This window comes from Labeo rohita, chromosome 22 (genome assembly GCF_022985175.1).
Source record: "Labeo rohita strain BAU-BD-2019 chromosome 22, IGBB_LRoh.1.0, whole genome shotgun sequence".
NCBI classification, from domain to species: domain Eukaryota; kingdom Metazoa; phylum Chordata; class Actinopteri; order Cypriniformes; family Cyprinidae; genus Labeo; species Labeo rohita.
The window spans coordinates 37,320,396-37,341,497 of record NC_066890.1 but is presented as its reverse complement, the minus strand read 5'-3'; the positions used below and the strand labels follow the sequence as shown (position 1 = coordinate 37,341,497).

Here is a 21,102-nt window from a genome sequence, read left to right as displayed (position 1 = left end):
CTCGTTTTCATCCTTGTTAAATTCAGTATGGCATCTAACCTGCCTTAGGTCTATTTTATGATGAAATACTTAAATAATAGGCTACTGTATAACAGTTATGTATAATTAGAATGATTATTGATTTAGTGACACTGAAGTTACTAGCAATTTGTAGATCATGTATATATATATATATATATATATATATATATATATATACACACACACACAGTGGGTGCGGAAAGTATTCAGACCCCCATAAATTTTTCACTCTTTGTTATATTGCAGCCATTTGCTAAAATCATTTATGTTCATTGTTTTTCTTCATTAATGTACACACAGCACCGCATATTGACAGAAAAACACAGGATTGTTGACATTTTTGCAGATTTATTAAAAAAGAAAAACTGAAATATCACATGGTCCTAAGTATTCAGACCCTTTGCTCAGTATTTAGTAGAAGCACCCTTTTGATCTAATACAGCCATGACATTCTTTCTGGGAAAGATGCAACAAGTTTTTCACACCTGGATTTGCAGATCCTCTCCAGTTCTGTCAGGTTGGATGGTAAATGTTGGTGGTGCTCTGGCTGTGCCATTCAAGAACAGTCACAGAGTTGTTGTGAAGCCACTCCTTTGTTATTTTAGCTGTGTGCTTAGGGTCATTGTCTTGTTGGAAGGTACACCTTCGGCCCAGTCTGAGGTCCTGAGCACTCTAGAGAAGGTTTTCGTCCAGGATATCCCTGTACTTGGCCGCATTCATCTTTCCCTCGATTGCAACCAGTCGTCCTGTCCCTGCAGCTGAAAAACACCCCCACAGCATGATGCTGCCACCACCATGCTTCACTGTTGGGACTGTATTGGACAGGTGATGAGCAGTGCTTGGTTTTCTCCACACATACCGCTTATTAAGGCCAAAAAGTTCTATCTTGGTCTCATCAGACCAGAGAATCTTATTTCTCACCATCTTGGAGTCCTTCAGGTGTTTTTTTAGCAAACTCCATGCGGGCTTTCATGTGTCTTGCACTGAGGAGAGGCTTCCGTCGGGCCACTCTGCCATAAAGCCCCGACTGGTGGAGGGCTGCAGTGATGGTTGACTTTCTACAACTTTCTCCCATCTCCAGACTGCATCTCTGGAGTTCAGCCATAGTGATCTTTGGGTTCTTCTTTACCTCTCTCACCAAGGCTCTTCTCCCCCGATAGCTCAGTTTGGCCGGACGGCCAGCTCTAGGAAGGGTTCTGGTCGTCCCAAACGTCTTCCATTTAAGGATTATGGAGGCCACTGTGCTCTTAGGAACCTTAAGTGCAGCAGAAATTTTTTTTGTAACCTTGGCCAGATCTGTGCCTTGCCACAATTCTGTCTCTGAGCTCTTCAGGCAGTTCCTTTGACCTCATGATTCTCATTTGTTCTGACATGCACTGTGAGCTGTAAGGTCTTATATAGACAGGTGTGTGACTTTCCTAATCAAGTCCAATCAGTATAATCAAACACAGCTGGACTCAAATGAAGGTGTAGAACCATCTCAAGGATGATCAGAAGAAATGGACAGCACCTGAGTTAAATATATGAGTGTCACAGCAAAGGGTCTGAATACTTAGGACCATGTGATATTTCAGTTTTTCTTTTTTAATAAATCTGCAAAAATGTCAACAATTCTGTGTTTTTCTGTCAATATGGGGTGCTGTGTGTACATTAATGAGGAAAAAAAATGAACTTAAGTGATTTTAGCAAATGGCTGCAATATAACAAAGAGTGAAAAATTTAAGGGGGTCTGAATACTTTCCGTACCCACTGTATATATATATATATATATGATCTACAAATTGCTAGTAACTTCAGTATAATGTGTAATGTGTAATGTAATTCTCTTCTGCTCACCAAGCCGGAATTTATTTGATCCAAAATACAACAAAAGCAGTAATGTTGTAAATTGCGTATTTTAAAACATAATTTATTCTTGTGATCAAAGCTGAATTTTCAGCATCATTACTCCAGTGTTCAGTGTCACATGAACTTTCAGAAATCATTCAAATATGCTGATTTGCTGTTCAAGAAACATTTTTATTATTATTATTATTATCAATATTTAAAACAGTTGAGTTTCATGAATAGAAAGATTCAAATGTGATGATAAAGACTTTTATAATGTTACAAAAGATTTCTATATCAAATAAATGCTGTTCTTCTGAACTTTCTGTTCTTTAAAGAAACTTGAAAAATTCTACTCAGTTCTACTCTAAATTCTACTCAGTCAACATAATAATAATACATGTTTTGAGCAGCAAATCAGAATATTAAAATGATTTCTGAAGGATCATGTGACTGGAGTAATGATGCTAAAAATTCAGCTTTGAAATTACAGCAATAAATTGCATTTTAAAATATATTCAAATAGAAAACTGTTATTTTAAATAGTACAAATGTTTTTGCTGTGATACTGGATCAAGTAAATGCAGGCTTGGTGAGCAAAAGAGATTTCAAAAAACATTAGAAAATCTTACTGTTCAAAAACTTTTGACTGGTAGTGTATATTATCAGCTATTTGAATACAATCTGAGGAAAATAATCTTGCTTTCCCAAGCCCCACATCGTTGATCGTCCTCTTCAACCTTGCTGGTGTTCTTGTAATATCATCGGTATCCACTTGGAGGAGCTCTTGTTCCGTTATTAACCGCTCGTATCGACCGCGTTTATCTCCGCAAACCAGCGATCACTTCCCAGCGCCTATGAGATTATTTTCACGTGTCTTCTAACGCAGACCATCACCATATGTTCGGCCGAGAAGCCTAATATGACTCATGATATTTGAAAATAAACCAATAAGTCAAAGAGTAATATCTTGAAAGTAAAGTGGGTTGAAGCTGAAGTAAAAAGGCTGCATGCTTGATAGATATTTATATAAAAATATTCATATCTTGGCGAGCAGTGGGCTAATCATCAGATTCTACTAATGAAGAATCAGACGTTTGTTAATTAAATTCATGATATTCTACTTTTAAAAAATAGGCTATGGAGAGTTGATGCAAAACTTTTTTTTTTTTTGTTTACATCAAAAACATTAAAATTGAAAGTGTATATTTTGAGTGCATATGCTATTTTAGTCAATGACGTAAAGGCTGCATGTATAAATATATACATATAAAAACAGAATTTTTCTAACTATACTTGTAAAAGCACTAGTAAAATGCTAGTTTAAGATGTTTAGCGTGTAATTAACCTTCTAAAATACGACACATACAAACATAATTTGCTTTGCGATTTCAGTCAGTAACAAACATCAGAAACTAATCCATTTAACACGATCGTTTCAAAAGCGATCCGTTTCCCGTCTCTCGCCCGCGGAGGAGATTTGAGGTCCGTTCTCGCCCTGAGCAGCGGGACTGGAGCGCGCCGCCGCTCTGACTGTTGAGCGCGACCCCGTGACACGCCTCCTCTGATTTTCACATTCCATTAGGTAATTCAATAGCAGACAATTAGACTGACCCAGCCATCGGCCCACCCAACGGGACACTGCCGACACGATGACCCTGATAGGGCAACACTGCAGAACGTCTGCCTGGAGTTCCGTGTCATCCATCTGAGCATGTAAATTATTAATTACAGTTATGAGAAGTGTAAGTTAGGTAAATAATAATTATTAATTGAAAAAGTCAAACATATTTTAGAGATATTTATTAATCATAAATATATTTTAAATCTTAGTTACCCTATGTGACATCTCTTAATAAACATATTTATTTATTTATTTATTTTAAAAAGGCCATTATTAGTAGTCCCTTAATAATAGTGTATTATTGTTAGTATTATTATTATTATTATTTTAAATAAGCAAAACAAAAATTTGAATACTTATTTATTATTTATTTAAGTTTTACAGTTATTGTGAAGTTATATAATACAACATTGTACCTCATAATAAAACATTGTTTTCAACAATTTCAGCCTTTTGATGAGTTCTTTAATGAACTGTGTTTTTGTATTATTATTATTATTATAACATAAGTAGACATTTATTTATTTATTTATTTAAAGTTATAATAATTAAGCCAATTATACCAAGCTAATCAATTTTGGTTTTGCATTATTTGTATCTATCTATCTATCTATCTATCTATCTATCTATCTATCTATCTATCTATCTATCTATCTGTCTGTCTGTCTATGCCAACACTTGTTTTCAACAATTTCTGCCTTTTAATTAAAGGGTTTTTTTGTATTATTGTTTGTACTATGTCAAATCTGATAGATAGATAGATAGATAGATAGACAGACAGATAGATAGACAGACAGATAGATAGACAAACAGATAGATAGGTAGATAGATAGATAGATAGATAGATAGATAGATAGATAGATAGATAGATAGATAGATAGATAGATATTACGTATTTCTGGAGCACTTCTACCGTTTTCACAAGTGCAGACGGTGACTCGGCCCGTTCTCTGCTGGTCTGACGGGTTTGAATGACAGATCACGCCTGCAAGTGACAATGTCTGGATGAGCGGACATTAACACCGGCGCTGATGGCCACTCACTCGTCTCTTCCCCTTCCTCTGTCTCTTTATTCCGCGAGAAAACGCGAAGCACAGAGCCTCGGGCACTGAACACAATGGAGAGCTGGAGAGGGTGGGACGGGGGGAGAGAGAGACCCCTTGCATGTATAAATGAAGGCTGCATGGGGGAAGGTATAGGGCGGCCTTGAAGAGATCAGATTAAACAACAATACAAAAGCCCACCACACTCGCCTCTTATTTATTTAGATTTTAATGAATGGGGAGCATTTGTGTCATCTGAAGAATTCTAATATCCTTTAAAGCCCTCGCCGTGTTAAATTAGGCCTAATGACCTGTTTATTTCGGGATTTATTTTAGAAGTTTCGGGAGTGTCCGTTGTTTAAACGTATGTTAGACGGAACATATCATAATCTAAGCTACATTCTTACTGTCACATATTTGAGCATTGCTCTGAAAGATGCAATGTCTCTTTCTTATCAGTAGATAACATTATCGTTGTCGTTTATTATCCCTTCAGAATTGTACATTTTATAGTCTTCAAATAGTGTCTGTTTTGATTGAATTTGTGACTCGTTTGCTACTGGTTAACACCAGGATTTCGCAATACAATATTTTAAAATATAATAAGATACAATAAGAATTTATTTAACGTACATTATTTTTAGGTTTTCTAAATTGGCCATCCAAAACTCAACACACCAGTAACACTTGTGTTACTTCTGATCAAACTTCAATGGAGTTTGGTCAAAATATCAGACATAATCAAAGATTTTAAATGGTGTCAGAGTGTAAAACGTTTCTGGATGGTGCGATCTCTCTGGATACAGAATTAAATATGTTCATTTTGAATAATGTTAGTAACATTTACTATCTAATGATATACGTAAGTAAAATTAAAGTCTGTTTTCCAACATCCGCTTACAGTTTCTACATTACACTAACTACGTTCCCCAAATTTGTTAAAGCACCAATCGTTCGCCTGTGAAAATATAGGACTCTGTGCACGTTCCCGAGCTCTTTAAGCCCGTTCCCCAGCGCTGTGACCTCCAGGTCGCCTCCCCCGGGGATGATGCTTGCGTGTGGGGGAAGGGTTTGCCCGTCAGGCGGTGGCCAATACATCCTCCGTCAAAGCCCCGAGCAATCCTGTTACACACGCAGCTAGCGCGATTATCCTGCTCCTCTTCTCGGCGCGACAAAAACAGCCTCTCGCTCAGAATGGCCACAAACATGAGTCATATTTACGAATATTCTGCTTAAACTAGCTCTCATTTAAATGTAATATACGTCATCCTAGCTACACATATCAATGTTCTAAAACATTCTAAAGATCTAAAAATGGAATGTTTTCCAGACATTCAAATTTAGTTGTGGGAGCTTGCTTGGAACATTGACTTTTAGGCTAATCATTGCAGTAGGAAGTCATTTTGCTGAATAGGATGAATAGTTCATATAATTTGAACGTTCAGAGAAATTTGTTCCCAGGTTTACAAAAATGTCTTAGCCCTTAAAACATCCTGGGAATTTCATCATCTTTACAAAGGACATTTAAATTCTGTTATGACTAATTATGTTTTCTTGTGAAAACTTTAATTAAACATATTTTAAGAGAGCTTATTTGTCCTTTTAGCCTTTTTTTTAACATGACATGGTCTTTTTTCCACAAAACTTTATATTTCTAGGCCCCAGCGAGGTCTGTCATTTTCTCAGTTTTTAATGCAAGTGCATTTGTGATCACATTCCATTAACTAATTTATGACTTTTATTCTGACTTTTTGACAACAGAAGTACAATCACAATTGTACATGCTATACAATAAAAATGTCAAGAACTGCAGTTATTTTATTTTGAGTACGTCTTTTGTGCTCAGAAATGGGTGTTTAATGGACTCCAAGTGTTTGAAGCGTTCTGTTGGGATTTTAATGCTTGCATTGAAAATATGAAATACAAATTTGTCCTGCTTAAAAAAGTTACATTTATATCTATTTGAGCCATCTATAAGGTTTAAAGCACCCTATAAATCCACCTACCACCTCCTTCCCTCTTTATAATATAAGCCAAAAATACCGTTTTGTGGTTTTCCAGAAGCCTCTCAGCAGCACTGCCGATTAATTTTGTTTACGGAGCCCGTACGCTGTGCGAAACACCCCCCTCTCGCTGTATTCTACACGGGCGCATCGAGTCGTACAGAGGGAGCGCAGCCTACTGGGTTTATGGTAATTGCGGTTGTTCCCCCGACTGGCCTTCTGGGTAAGAGAGAGAGAGCGAGCGAGCGAGCGAGGGAGAGACAGGCGTCTTGCGCTCAGCTTTCATTCCCCGCTGCACGCGCTTACGGAGAGACACGCACACACAAGCAGCAGTCGCGCAAGCATTCAGCGCGCCAGGGATATCGCGTATCGGAACCGGGACAAAGAGACGGAAAATTTTTATCGCGATCGGTCCGTTAGGTTACAGAGAGAGTAGGGAATTCGTGTGGCGGTTTTGTTGGCCAGTGGTCCGTAAATGTGCGTGTGAGGACCGGCTCGTGCACACACGAGCAAACACACTGCTGCCGTTCTCGCGGCGTGGCTTTCGATCGCTCGTTGTCTCGTTCGAGCCCAACATGGCGCTGCGAGGCGTCATATAGCAGACTGAGTTCAGTTCAGCCAGAGCCCCGGGGATTTTTCGCCACCTGTGCATTCACGCGATTCGTTTTGAAGCCATCCTCCTCTTGTGAATCAAAGGAATTACGTTTGACTGCTTCTGCATGGATGTATATGGATCTCCTATGCGTGTTCACAGCTTTTCCAGGAGTGGATATTCATATTCGGCAAGTCCGGAGATACTTTGAACTTCTGAAGGACTTGCTTTGACAACAAAGAGAAAACTAGGCTTAGCAGATTGAGCTGAGTTATATATAGGCTACATAGTAATGCAGCGTTCAATAGGAGCATCTGATCCTCTTTGTTTTAACGGGAATCTTTGCATATCTTAAAAACTAAAAGAGTGAAAACGTGCATTTAACGAGGAAAGCCCATACTTTCCGTGAGACTCCATGAACAACAATCATCACTACATTCAGGTAAGAACACTTTAAGCTTTACTACTGACATTTTCCATGCCTTATCTGCTTATGTTTGTTCCGTTACATTGTCCAGTGTAGGCAAATGCGTCCGATCAGTTTCGTACGGACCTTTGGCAAAGCCAAAGATGGGTTTGTTTTTGATACCTAAAACTATTTTAAACCACGAATCCCTACATATAGACTCCTGTTTTGACATTTTGGTGTGAAATTTGTGTTTGTTGATAAGTTTTCAGCACATTGTCTCCTAGCTGACTGCGTGGTGTCGGGATCGCGGCGATGTTGTTGACATTTCTTGTTGGGTGTTTGTGTTTGTGTGCGAATATTGGGCATTGCTTTAATTTTATAAATTCAAATAATTTCATGTTTCTGTCAGTCCCCGATCTGTCTTCGCGAGCTAACGAACCATTTCCCATGTTACGGGACTTTCCTTTTTGGTAGCTGACCTTTTTCACTGTGCATCACGGTCTATTCATAGCGAAATCAAATCGTAGATTTGTGGAACTGTTGGTTTCTGTGAAATTCACGTGTGTTAATTTTCTCGTATTGAGTAATAAGACGGCAGCGCGCGCTCGCGGTGGCTCGTGGACTTTCTTTTTCCGATCGGGATACACCGCGAACGCTATTGATTTCGCGAGCCTCGCCCTTTCATATGACGGTTGCCAACCTTATGAAAATTTTAATAATTGATTCCTTTTGGTGCCTTACAAAGCTCATAGAAAAGAAGAACTGGATGTGACCTCCAAACAAGTGTATATAGACACGTTTGGAGGTCACCTCCATTTCTTTTTTCTTTTTTTCCAGTGAGCTTTGTGAGCGGACTGAACGGAAACATTACGGATAAAAAGAAGCCTATGAATTCATATAAAATGAATGAAAGACTTCCTATGGAGCCTGTGCTAGGCATTGAAGCGAAATAGTCCTCAGTATGATCGCTTTGTGGAGACGCTGTAAGTCCTTTTGTTAATAGGCACGAATGTTGACGAGACACTTCGCGACCTTCTTGCGCTCAAAGTTATTCGCTTGTCGGGTTGTGTCCGGGACGGGAGGAAATGACTTGGTCAGTTCCGACTAAGTGAAGACATTGACAGTTCTGTGTATAATGTATTATAGAGCTTTGAAGTTTGAGAAACCTCTTTGTCCTCGACAGGCGCGGCCGTTTGGACGTTAAGATCCATATTGACGCTATTTTTCTCCACTTCAAATATTTCACCAACTGTGTCACGCAGACTGTCGTGCCATTCCCTAATAACAGACAGTGCTGTGTTGTCGCACCCTGATGCATTCTTTGTAGGAAAATCTTAGGGTTGTATCCAAGTTGTTAAAGAGCTGTGATGGTATCCGAAAGTTTGTAGGTTTAAATCCCACAAGGGCTGATCAATGAACCATTTTCACTGTACCTTAAGTAGGACACCAAACGCCAGGTTGACTTAATGAGTGTTAAGTCATTCTTGATAAAAGCTATAAATTAATAATTAGTGTTTAGTGGAAATAGACACACAACGTTTCGCTAAAGCGAAGACACATTGCTGGCAACTGTTGTTAGTTACGCTTGCTGAGGCAAACTTAGGCCCCTAGTTACTGGCCTGCTTTTTGTAGTCAAACCCATGGGTTAATTTTTCACAGGAGTCTCGTTTCTAAATGCTTGCGACGTGCTATTCTGCATAATTAAAGCGCTGTGGACGCTATTAATCAAACATGTCAGAGCGTATCCGTATGAAACGTGGTGGAAAGAAAGCCCTGGATCCATCCATATTTTCATAGGCTTGCCTAAACGGCTACCGCAGATTTTTGGCATCCAGTCTTTCAAGCCTGATTCAATCGCACTGTCAATTTTAAAAGTGCATTTCAATCTGACGCGTATTGCTGCACACTTTTTAACATGTTCTTACATTGTTCTCCCAATAAGACCCATTGGACTGTATAAGTTTTTGAGTTGGCCCATTGGTTCTTTGTAGATTAAAAGAGCGCTTGATATTATATTTATAGGTTCTTTAGATCAATGTAGGCTATTACTTTTTGGGTTATTTCGTGTAGGCCTAGATATTTTTTCTAAAGAACTAGACAGTGAAAAGTTCTTTGTTGGCCTTAAATGTGAAAAAAAAATGCAATCATAAAAGCCTTTTTGCTTCTAATTGGAACCTTAATTCGTCTGAGTGCGTATATATACACACACACTGAAGCGTTCAACTGAATAAGACTTTTTACTTCGTAGCAAATCAAACATTGCAAACTTTATAGAGTGGAACTAATGACTGATTTAATGTTACATAAAAGCTGACAATCTGCTCATTATTTGTTCCAATCTGTTCAACAACCTAATCGAAGCCTCTGTATACGGTTCAGTTGTTGGTTGTCTTAATGACCCCTACTTTTTAGACTTTGAAGACTTTTCAGACCCCCGCTATATTTCTGCACACGCATTTATTTTGTTCTTAATCTCCGTTTTTGTTGATGCCATTAAAGATTACACGGTGTTTGTATACTAGCTGGCACGAATACTGGTTGTTTTCCACCGTTTATTTCGTCCACTCCCCCGACTCGCCCTGCCGAGACCCCCAGCTCTCCGGGTTTGTTTATTTATAGCCCGTCAGCTCAGTGTGAGCTCACGCCTGCATGGTCTCTTCACCCACGGAGCCTGTCTGCTGGAGACAGACCAGCCTATATTCCGATGTCAGCGTCAGATTTGCAAGAGAGAAAGTGTGACATGTCTGCCCCGTATTGTAATACTCTATACATATACCCGCGGGTGGAATTTAGACCGACAAGTCATGGCCTGAGTTAAACCGGTGCCACAGTTCACAGAATATTTTAAGTGATTGATGTTGGCCATGAATCTGGCAGAAATCAGACCACCAAAATGAGCCACATCAGAGAGGTCGGCTGCATCAGAGGTTAAGGAGATATCCTATGACAGGACATTAGAGGCCAGCCCACTGCGGTCAACATTTGCTGGTTAACGCTATATGAAGAAGAAATATTTTAGTCTGTTTATAATGTGCTTCAAGTGTGCTCAGGCCTCAAGGTGTATAGAGAATAATATGAATAAAAGATAAAGTACTTTGGGACAAAAGACTTATTTTCATCTTTTTGTGGCGCTTTGTAATATCGTGTGTATCTTACAAGAACAACTATCATTCTGTTCTTCGAATTTCAGTTTGCGTTTTAAAAACGAATGTGAAGAAATGGATAAAAAATGGACCCTTTGCTCACCCTTCAAAACAAATCCATGCATCCTCATCTTATAAAAACAATCTGCAAAACATTCGGGCTAAATATTAAATATTTTCTATTTAACACCTAAGTATCAGCGAGCAGACGTCCTCACAGAGTTGCTTTCTTTACTAAATCGTATTGCCAGAGTTTGCTTTTGTCTTGGCAGCCCGTTTGGTTTTATTCGCCAGCGCTTTAGTTCGTGTGAGGGTGGAGAGATGCGCTCGGATCAGGTTTCGGAGTTTGGCTCCCGCTGGAGACGTCACGGTTTGATTGAAGTTTCTTCTCGGTCCGAGCGGTCCCGCGGGACGGCGAGCGCTGAAACGGGAGAGCTCTTCTCTTCGCTTCACCGAGCTTTTGTGCCGCAGCAGGAGCCCCGGCGTGCACGGATCGCTGCGCGCTCCCGGAGCGACGCCTACCCATAGATACATTGTTTTCTTTTCTTTGAGCAGTGTTTCTTTTTTCCCCACACGTTAAAACCTGGGATATTTATATAAATACACCGTATTGGAGATTATAAAAATATTTTGAAAATGCCATCGTCACTTTAGATTCCAGTTTGAACCGAAAAGGAGAACCGCAACTTCCACAAAACAACGTGTTTTTTTCCTCATAGTCCTTTACCAAACATCTAGGTTATCTACTGGTGCTTTAATAAACAGCTACTACTCCTTGTCTGTCCTTATTATTGTGTAGAATGAAAGAGATAAACGATTGCAACGCAATGAGCTGCAAAAGTCATCATAAGAAAGAAACATGATAAAACCGTTCTCAATTAAAACAGAACCATGCTTTAAAAGTAATAAGAGATATATGAAATCCTTTGTGGCTTCATCCACACATTTAGCTCTCCATATTAGACGTTTAAATAATTTATATGCATTTACATATGGTCTTTTTTAATAACAGCGGAACAAAATGTGTCACCTAACACGTCTGATAGCAAGATATATATTAATGAATAAAACTGAACGAGGTACATAATCTAATACGCTATTTGCTCATTATCTTGTGTAGGAGCTAAAAACGGCCTTGGTCGGGGTGTCTGGGATTAAATAGGGTACGGGAATCGATGTAGGCTAACTGTTTTGCTCCTTAGCACTTCTGAAACATTTTGGGAGAAAACTGCGGTTCTTATTTACATGTTGTCATCTAATGAACCTCTTGAACAACATTTCTTAGTTCGAGTTGAAGTTGGAACATGACTAATTGTAACTGAATCAGATTAAGCAGGTCCATTCGAATCATTAGTGCATCTGATTCACTAAAAAGATCCGCCTCATGAGAGTACTTCGTTCTGAGAACAGGTTGTGGAAAGAGTCATTCGATAGTGAATCGTTCTATAACCGCTGAATGTTACGCGCTGCAAACTCAGTAGCGATATTCTGATATTCTGAATATTAGCGCAATAAACACCGTTAAAGTGTTTTAGTGCAGGAGGATGCAAGTTCAAGAACCCTTAACGGAATCCAGCGCGACTCGGGTTTTTAAACGGAGCCAGTTCCGAATAACGGTTCTCGGGTCCAAGCTTAGAGCTGCAAGTCTCAGAGAACCCAATTCGTATCGATTTGTATTCGCAAGGAAGAAGGGAAAAGACAGAGAGAGAGAGAGTTAGCCAGAGCCAGCGCTGTAGTCTCTAGAGTGCACCGCACGCAACCCACCATTTCAAAGCAGCGCAGAGCGCACGAGGCAGACGGGGAGGTGAGAGAGAGAAAGGAATGGCTGCGGGGGCCGCACGCGGAATGTGTGCGCTGCCAGCGCGTGGGGCTCGCAGCAATTCGTATCGCTTCTCGCAGCTGAATGTCTGCAGGCAAATAATCACTTTTGAACACGTTGCATCTTAAATATCCGCGCCCTGCCCGCGGAATGTTTTTTTTTTCCAGTTTTTTCCATAATTGACCAGCTAATGCAGGAGCGCGTAAGTTTTTGTCTTGTGTCGTATAGGGATGCAAAACATGCATGTTGACTGACACTTTAACTAAAAGATATAGATAACTTTTTTTTTTTTTTTTTTTTTTTTTTGATTGATTGAAACTAGAGATCACTAAAATTTTAAATTTCATTTTGTTATGTGAAGGGCAGGTACTGTCCTAGAAACTTTACTATTTATTTTGCAACTCAATCGATGATTTTATATTTGCTTTATATGAAATAAATATTTGTCCCAGACCTTGTCTTTCATTCTTAAACTTAATGAGAAATAAAATTAGGCTAACCATCACACAGTCAATATATAGGCTATATCAATATTTACTGTATGAAAATATGAAAATCTTTAGTCAAGATGTATTTGTAAAGCGTGAACATATTGTTTAAATGTGTGTATTGAAGACAATTCTACATATGTGACCCTGGACCACAAAACCAGTCATAAGGAGCAATAGCCAACAATACATTGTATGAGTCAAAAAAATAATTAGGATATCATTAGGATAGTAAGTAAAGATCATATTCCATGAAGATATTTTGTATATCAAAACTTAATTTTTGATTGGTAATACGCATTGCTAAGAACTTAATTTGGACAAATTTAAAGGCGATTTTCTCAACATTTATTTATTTTATTTTATTTATTTATTTATTTATTTTTGCATCCTCGGATTTCAGATTTTAAGTAGTTGTATCTTAGCCAAACATTGTCTTATCCTAACAAAGCAATAAATAGAAAGCTTATTTATTTATGTATAAATCTAAATAAAAAAAAATTGACCCTTATGACAGGTTTTGTTGTCCATGGCCACATAAATAAGATGCATATTATGCAGTGTATAAAATTAGCAGCAAAGGACTTAAAAAATGTTCAACGTCATTTCTATCACGCAATGCTGTTAAACAACACGACGTTAAATGACGTTGCGGTGGAAGTCTTTATAAAAAAAGTATTTTCTCCCCTAAAATTCAGTGTTTTTTTTTTTTTATTTTTATTTTTTTTATAATAAATGTTTGGCAAAAAGCTGCTGCAAAAGTGCATTTGCGCTCAGAGTTTAGAGTAGTTTTAAAAAGAAAATATCGCAGAAATACCCCAAATCACCAGAGGAAGTGTCAAATTGGTTCACACACTAAGTCTGGGTTCGGCCTGTGCTAATATGTGATAATCTAGGTTAATTTATGTACGAGTGTCAGTTATGTGGACGGCTATTTCACCCGGAGCACCTTGGAGTGTGACACGTTCATTTTCAGTTAGACATTGGACGCTTTGGGCCTTAAGGTAATAAAGATAAGCTCATGCTTTACAGCAAAGCAGTTCTCTTTGAAACGGCGCGCTTTAATGAAAATATCTTATTCGCATAAGGGCTGCATCACATACCTTCTTTTCATAAGTCACGGAGGCATGAGATACGTTTTAGTGTAGGACTACATTTCGAAAAGCTTTTGTCCTTGTATTTCCCCCTTAATTCGGCTTTGTTTTTATCTCCAGCTTACGGATATTATAAAACATTTTACTGCCACTTTAAAAGCAGTAGAGAGTGTCGGCGCGGCGGACGATAGGCCTGGCGATCTGCCACAGCTGGAGAGCTGATGGCGGGGCCTTTGGGGCTCCTAGGTGGAGATCTCAGCGGCCCTCCTTTCTCTACTCTTGAGCCCTTACTGCAAAAACTCACACCTCAGGAGCTAAACATTTAACACTCTCTTTCATGCTCCGCACACTTTATAACAACATCTCGTGTTCTTCTATCAACAACAACGGCCTGATGCAGCAGCTTTCACGCCTGATGGTGCCTTTGGCTTATCCGTGTCATATACCGTCACGCAAACGTCATTGAAAATAATTCGTTTTACTTGTAAAATATAAACACATTAAGCGGTGGTGTTGTTTTGGTCCTCCTTTTTATTCTTGTACGCCAAATGGCAAATAATATGCATATTTGTCTTTTTTAGTAATTCATTCTTGGTTTTTATATAGGGTATAAATTATAATTTAAATTTGTATACGTATAGGTAATTTTATTCGCTTTATAATTTTGCCCATTACCTGCACGGTCTATTAGCTTTGAAGTGAGCCGACCATTACGCGCTGCATATTTACAGCATTTTTTTCTTGCGCCCGATGACAGGAACCACAAACCAATTCCGTTGCTGCTCCAAGCATTTAATAATGGCGGGGCTAAAGAACGTAAAATACGTAGCAAAGCTTAACCTTTGTATAGTCTTTTGTTTAGTCAAGGTGATTAGAAACAAAGTTAAAACAGCCCATGCAGCTCGATTCAGTGTTGGCTCACCTGCATTAAATGGCAGACAAAGCGCCCGGCGAGCTTGGCTTGTGATTGATGTCTTTGAGAGCGGAGGTTTCTTTCCTCCGTGGGGGGTGAGTACCCCTCTTACCGAAGCGCCCCTCAAATGCATAATGTCCTCGCCCCCGCTGGCGCAATGAAAGAGCGGGTCACAGAGGGGACGGAAAATGAGAGCGCAGAGAACGTGACTGAATGGCCAAGGCGAGTGGGTTTCTGCTGCGCTCCCCAAGGCAGGGTCGGATTAGTCGTTGCGAGCAGGGGAGGATGGGGGAAGGGATGCACACGCTCCGGGAACAGGGGCTGAATTTACGTTTATTAAGTTTAATGGCGGCTTAATGCTGGTGTAGTTATAGAACAATAATTCAACATCGCGTGTAAATGCAAGAGGGTTACTCATGTGCATGTGCTTGGCCTGAATAGGAATGGGTCTTTCGCTGTTTTGCATAAATGCAGCTGCTTTTAGTGATAGATTCTAATTGTATTAATGCATTCTGCTTATGCATTGAAGTTGTCATGCAACACAGGTTGCTATGGAAGTGATGCATGCACATCTGTGTGTGTATGTGTGTAGGTTGGTTTGATTGATGACAGAGGGCAAACTGTCTCACTCCTTCAATAGCAGCGACTGTGGCCATGTCTCTAGATAAGCTCTGGGTCTGCGTTATTGAAATCTGGGGTCTGTAGAGCCATCAATAACAGAGGCGCAGCTCGCCTACTCAACAAAGCTCCGCTGTAATGTCTTGCCAAGCCGCGGGGTTGGGCGGCAGTATTTAGGGGGGAGGGGGCGGGTTTTGATTGCTGCTTTCTCCGCTGTAATGATGACCCCCCCTACTCACTCCACTCTTTGCGTTGCTCTGTATGAGTACAGAACGCAGAGGGATTCCTTATCAGAGCACTTGCTCTGAGATAACAAGCCACGTGGCCTAGTGACCGTTCGTAGAGAGGAAGGCATGTGGAGGTGGAAAAGCAGGCCAAGGCCTTATGAAGAGGTTGTTTCTCATTTTCCCTCTCTCTGCTCATGTTAGCGGTCGTATGCCAATTTCTCCGCTCAGTGATCAAGGTTCATTTTCCCCGTGGTTCATTGTGTTTACCCTGAACTGAAAATGGTATATCAATAAATAATTGAATGTGGTAAATTTTCTGCCTTAAGACTTGCAGGATGTATAAGATCTTTGTTTTTGTTCTCCAACAGAAAATTATCCTTATGGGATGGTGAAGACGAGGGAATCTGTTGAGAACTAACAGAGAAACAGAGTCCTCATTCAAAGCATGGTAAGCATTTAATTTAATACACATGCACGTAAACAACAGATATTCTCTTCTAGTAGAACAGGCTTTTTCGTAGGGAGACAGATTTCAAACTATCCCCTCCCACATTGAAATATATCAAGCTGTCATGCTTGCAAAGAGTGTAATCACCTGTTTTCTTACATTAGAATTTTCCATTGTTGACAAATGCATTCACAAGCCAGGACTGGCATAATTTGACTCCCAGGTCTCTCTCACGTATGATGGGAAGACCGATCTCTGCTGTCTGCCAGACTGCCCAGAAAGCATACATCAAAGCTGCTGCGTTTCCCGCACTATAACCTCACTGCAGCTGACATTTAAAAACGTTTTCTGCATTCGCCTGTTCTGACCTTGACTAGTGCAATGTGTTGTGACGTCCTTGTAATTTCCTATTAGCTTCTTTTAGGTGTTGGGGAAATCATCAGATTACTGTGTATGAATCAGTTTGTGATTAGAAAGCGAGATGCTTTTCTCTGACCTTTTAATAAGAAAGTCTGATGTTTATATAAAATGACCACTTGTGATGCCTGTTATGTGCTGTGATTCATTTTTGAGGTTGTTATCACTTGCAGTGTCTTATTTCAGTGATAAATCTGCCCTCTCATTTAGTGAAAGGTGATAAAGATTGGATGGATTGAACCTGCTGTTAATCTGTATTGGCCTTTTGTTCACTTGTCTGTTCGTTGTCTGAATCTTATTGCTCTTTGTTTGTTGTCTGCTCTTGCACTCCCTCTCCCCCCACCCTTACCACTTTCTGCTCTTTTGTCCCAGGTGGATGCGAGTACAACCTGCAGAATGAACCCTCTCAGTGCACTTGGCATCGATCGGGCCAGCCTGATGCGGGAGAGCCTCCACGTTCATGGAGGGATGGTTTATCCACCAGGAATCCGGACCCTGCCAACAGAAAAGGGCTATGTTGGTGACAGGATCCCTGACTTGCTTTACAAACCAGATGTGTCTCTCGACAGCAGAAAGACCACAAACAGTTACGTTGGACTTTATAAAAGTTCCCCACCTGGGATTCAAAAGCCACTGGTTGTGCCTGGGTCTGGTGCAGATGCTTTAGGGTTGGATAGACGGGTCGTACAAGCAGATAAGCCCCCAGAATTGAGTCTCAATGGTGGTAGCAGCTATCTGCGGGTTCCCTGGATGAATCCCTATCATGAAGCTGGAATGTACCCCTTCTTAGACTCCAGTAAATACACTGCTTTGAACATGTATAAAGCATCGATCCTGTCACAACCGCCACCTTACCTTCCCCAGCATCTGGCCTACCAGTCTCTATGTGCAGGAGCAGGAGGCAGTGCAGCTGGTACAGAGCGTTTGTTTTACATGCCCCCCTATCCCCCTGCACCTATATCTTCGCCCCTTGCTCCTCCTCTCAGGATCCCCACTGCAACTGTTGCCCCTACTGCACTGTCACCTATGATGCACCACCAGGACAAAACGATACAGAGTATTGGGCCAAGGATCCACCATGAGCCCTCAGCATTTGGGCAGCAGACAATGCATCAGCAGACCCAGTCCCACCACCAGTCACCCAGTGATAGGCAGCACAGCAGCAGTGGAAACAGTGCCAGCAACAGCAAGTCCATCCGGACCCCATCCAGCAAAAACACAAGCAGCACTAGCAGTAATGTCAGCAACAGTAGCAGCGTTGGTGTTAGCAGCAGCTCCAGTTCCATAGTCTCAGTAGACTCATGTCCTTCCCTTATAATGCAGCCGCCCCGCCCTACACCACGCCCCCCTCAGCCACCTGCAGCACCTCCACCCCCTCCCCCACCTCTTGTGGATAGCACTATGGAGTTCCAGAAGCCTCCGTACAGAAGTCCTTCCTCATCCTCTTCATCTTCGCCATCGGTTGCTCACCCTGTCTACATCAGCAGCATGTCCAAAGAGCTTCGCTCTCCAATTCGGCCCACTAGCCAGAAGCCTAAAGCCAAAGAGGCAACCATTGAGTCCAACAGAGGTATGGGGAATGAAAGAAAGAGCAGTAGCTCACCTGTTAAGACGTCTTCTGAGAAACCACCTCAACAGGGACCCATTACCAAAGACCCAGCAGACAAGCCTTTAGACCTGTCTGCCAAAATCATGGACTTTGAAGGACCTACCAATGGGTATCCCCCAAAATTAGAGGCCTTAGCCAAGCTTGGCTATTCCTCTACCGCCCGTTATGGACTTACAAACAGGGAGCTTTTAAAAGAAACTCTGTCTCCATCATCCTCCACAGTTAGCACTTCTTCTAAAACTCCAGAAAGGCCTGAAATAATTAGCACTTTACCATCTTCCTGGGTGGTGCCGAGTCCTACCCAGACAATCAGCTCTGACGCTAGTCAAAACAAAGGCTCCAGCATCATCAAGAATAAGAATCTTGAACATGTGGTGCCACAGTCAAGAAGTTCCTCTTGTCCCAGAATTGATGACCAAAACAATGGCTCAGTCCCATGTTCTGCCCCAACTGTCGTGACTACACCATCTCGGCCATCATCTGTCTCGCCTTCTCCCAAGATTAATGGTGAATGGCCAAAGTCGGTTCCCACCCCACCAGAAAAGACCCCAACAGCTACAAAGCCCTCAAAGACACTCAAAAAACCTGAAACCCCTGAAATTGGCTTCAAGCCTCAGCAATCACATTTAGAGAATGGACATGCTCCAAGCCACCTCTACATGCCTCAGGGTGAAACTTATCTTTCTCCCAGCTTAGCATATTCTAGTAGATATCTCTCGTACCCAGTACCCGAGAGTCTTTCCCTTTCCCACTTGCAGTTGTCAGGAAAAGGGCCAGTGTACCCTCATCCAGTTCTGCTGGGCACTAACAGTCTGTATTCAGCCCGCTTGCCACACAAGCCTGGCATCCCATATGGAATCCCACCCAGTCATGGAGAATATCTGACCTACCACGACTCACAGGAGATGGTCCATCCACTAATGTCTCCCCACCTGCCCCTGGACCACAAAGTCACTGAGCGTCTGGAACTGAGGCACAGACCCCTGGACAAGCCTTGGCATCATGACGAGGCTCCGTACAAACGCCAAAGCATCGCTGACACAGACCCAGGCTACAAATCTGAGAGGGAGTCAGAGAGGCAAGAAGTTTTGGGCTCAAAGTCTCAGAGCAAGCCTCACACAGTGAATAAAGAGGAGATTGTCTGCATCGACCTGGTCCAAGATGACACAGATGGCAGTCCAGAGCCAGACAAACATAGTGCTGTCGATGCCAAATGCAAAGAGCCAGCTAAGCCAGTCGGCAGTGGGACAGGGATGGGGAATGAGAGTGGCAGTAATTCTGAAGGGAAAGAGCCAGAGCTCATGCAGATTTTGCGCTCCGGCCAGCCTGCCGTATCCTGGCCAACTGATTCAGAGCGGCGGGCAGAGGTATGCAGTCCGCCTCGACCACAGAAGCAGTCTGACTCTCCTGTGCACAGCCAGAGTGAGGAAAGCTCCCCTGAGCATAGCCCACTACCTGACATGTTGGAAGAGCAGACACTGCGCTGTGCCAGAACCTCCGGTGAAAGGGCTCGAGCTGATGGTGCAGAATTCAAAGTCGATAGGCACCACGCTAATCGGCAATATGCGGAGCTGGGCAAGGATGTACCAGAAGATGCAGAGTCCCATGAGGATGAGGAGGAAGGACATGGGTTGTCTAAAAGCAAGAGATCCAGCTTGGCCAAGAGAATAGCCAACTCCTCAGGCTATGTTGGCGACCGCTTCAAGTGCGTCACCACTGAGCTGTACGCGGACTCCAGCAAACTGAGCCGGGAACAGCGAGCCTTGCAGGTGAGTTCTGCAATTCTTGCATGTTGGTTGGGATGAATAGGGAAGTTTGTGCAGTTTTGGACCATGTCACATGTCATTATCACACTTTCAGTTTGAGAAGCATTCAGACACCTTAAGATCAGGTCAGAGTGCTATAATTTGAGAACACCTTATATTTTCTGTTCCCTGATCAACTAGCAGCTGTCATTGAATTAGATTCCCAGCCATCCCCAGATTTACAGCTTCTCTTTAAAAATAGCTCTGACCTCAGTTCCGGCTTTGAACGGGCACTCGTATCTAACTTCCACACTTGGCTATATTGAACGCTTTGCTAATTACAGATCTCCGTAACCCACACTCCCTCTCCTGCTCTCTCTTTCTAGCAGTTTTAGGGGCCCCTGCTGTGAATCTGCCAAACAGGCTTTAATGGCAGCAGTTCTACAGTTAGCGTGAGAGAACTTGGGTGTTTGAACAAGAACACAAACGCTTGAGTGTGTGGTTCAGTCAACGACTGAAAGAGTTAACACAAAGTGCCGTCTGTGGCTGCTTTGCCCAGTCGTGCGGAAGCTCAGCTGCTGAGTGTTTGTGTGTGTGTGTGTGCATGCCGTGGCCTTGCTAGCACATAATGCTGCAGGCAACTGTTAACCTGCAGGTGAGCCCTGGAGACCGGTGTGTGCGTGTGTGTGGGGCATACCCAAACATAATCGCACACCCTTTCCTACACGCTTCCATCTTGCACTCCGTTCCTCTCTTTACACACACACACAAACACATGCACACCCCTAGGCCCCCACTAGCCATGTGCGTAGTGGCAGCCCTCCCAGCTTAAGTGAAATCCGGCCCATTCTTTCCTGATGGGGAAGATTAGAGTTCTTACCAGCAGCAGCGAGCAGAGCGCTCGCCGACTGGCAGAGTCATTAGCGCACACACACACACATAGTCGCGCAGCAAAGGGAGAGGCTGATGGAAGACAATGCCCTAATTTCAGATAGCCCACACAATTTGGAAAGTCCTTTTAAGTAAGCCAGTATGTTCTACGCATTACCACATATCTTACAT

The 21,102-nt window shown here is 41.8% G+C and overlaps 1 protein-coding gene across 2 annotated transcripts in view; it reads left to right on the top strand.

Annotated features, from left to right (window-relative positions):
* Window positions 1-6,731: 6,731 nt before the first annotated feature.
* The window catches only part of bcor (BCL6 corepressor), a 48,757-nt gene continuing 34,386 nt past the window's right edge, over window positions 6,732-21,102 (top strand). Inside the window, exons 1-3 of one of the 2 annotated variants that reach the window (XM_051094726.1) lie at window positions 6,732-7,552; window positions 16,190-16,269; window positions 17,059-20,064. In XM_051094726.1, the coding sequence (XP_050950683.1) occupies window positions 16,267-16,269; window positions 17,059-20,064 (3,009 nt within the window). In that variant the 5' untranslated portion in view covers window positions 6,732-7,552; window positions 16,190-16,266. The remainder of the gene's footprint in view (window positions 7,553-16,189; window positions 16,270-17,058; window positions 20,065-21,102) is intronic. The other variant, XM_051094728.1, reaches the window with a different exon arrangement.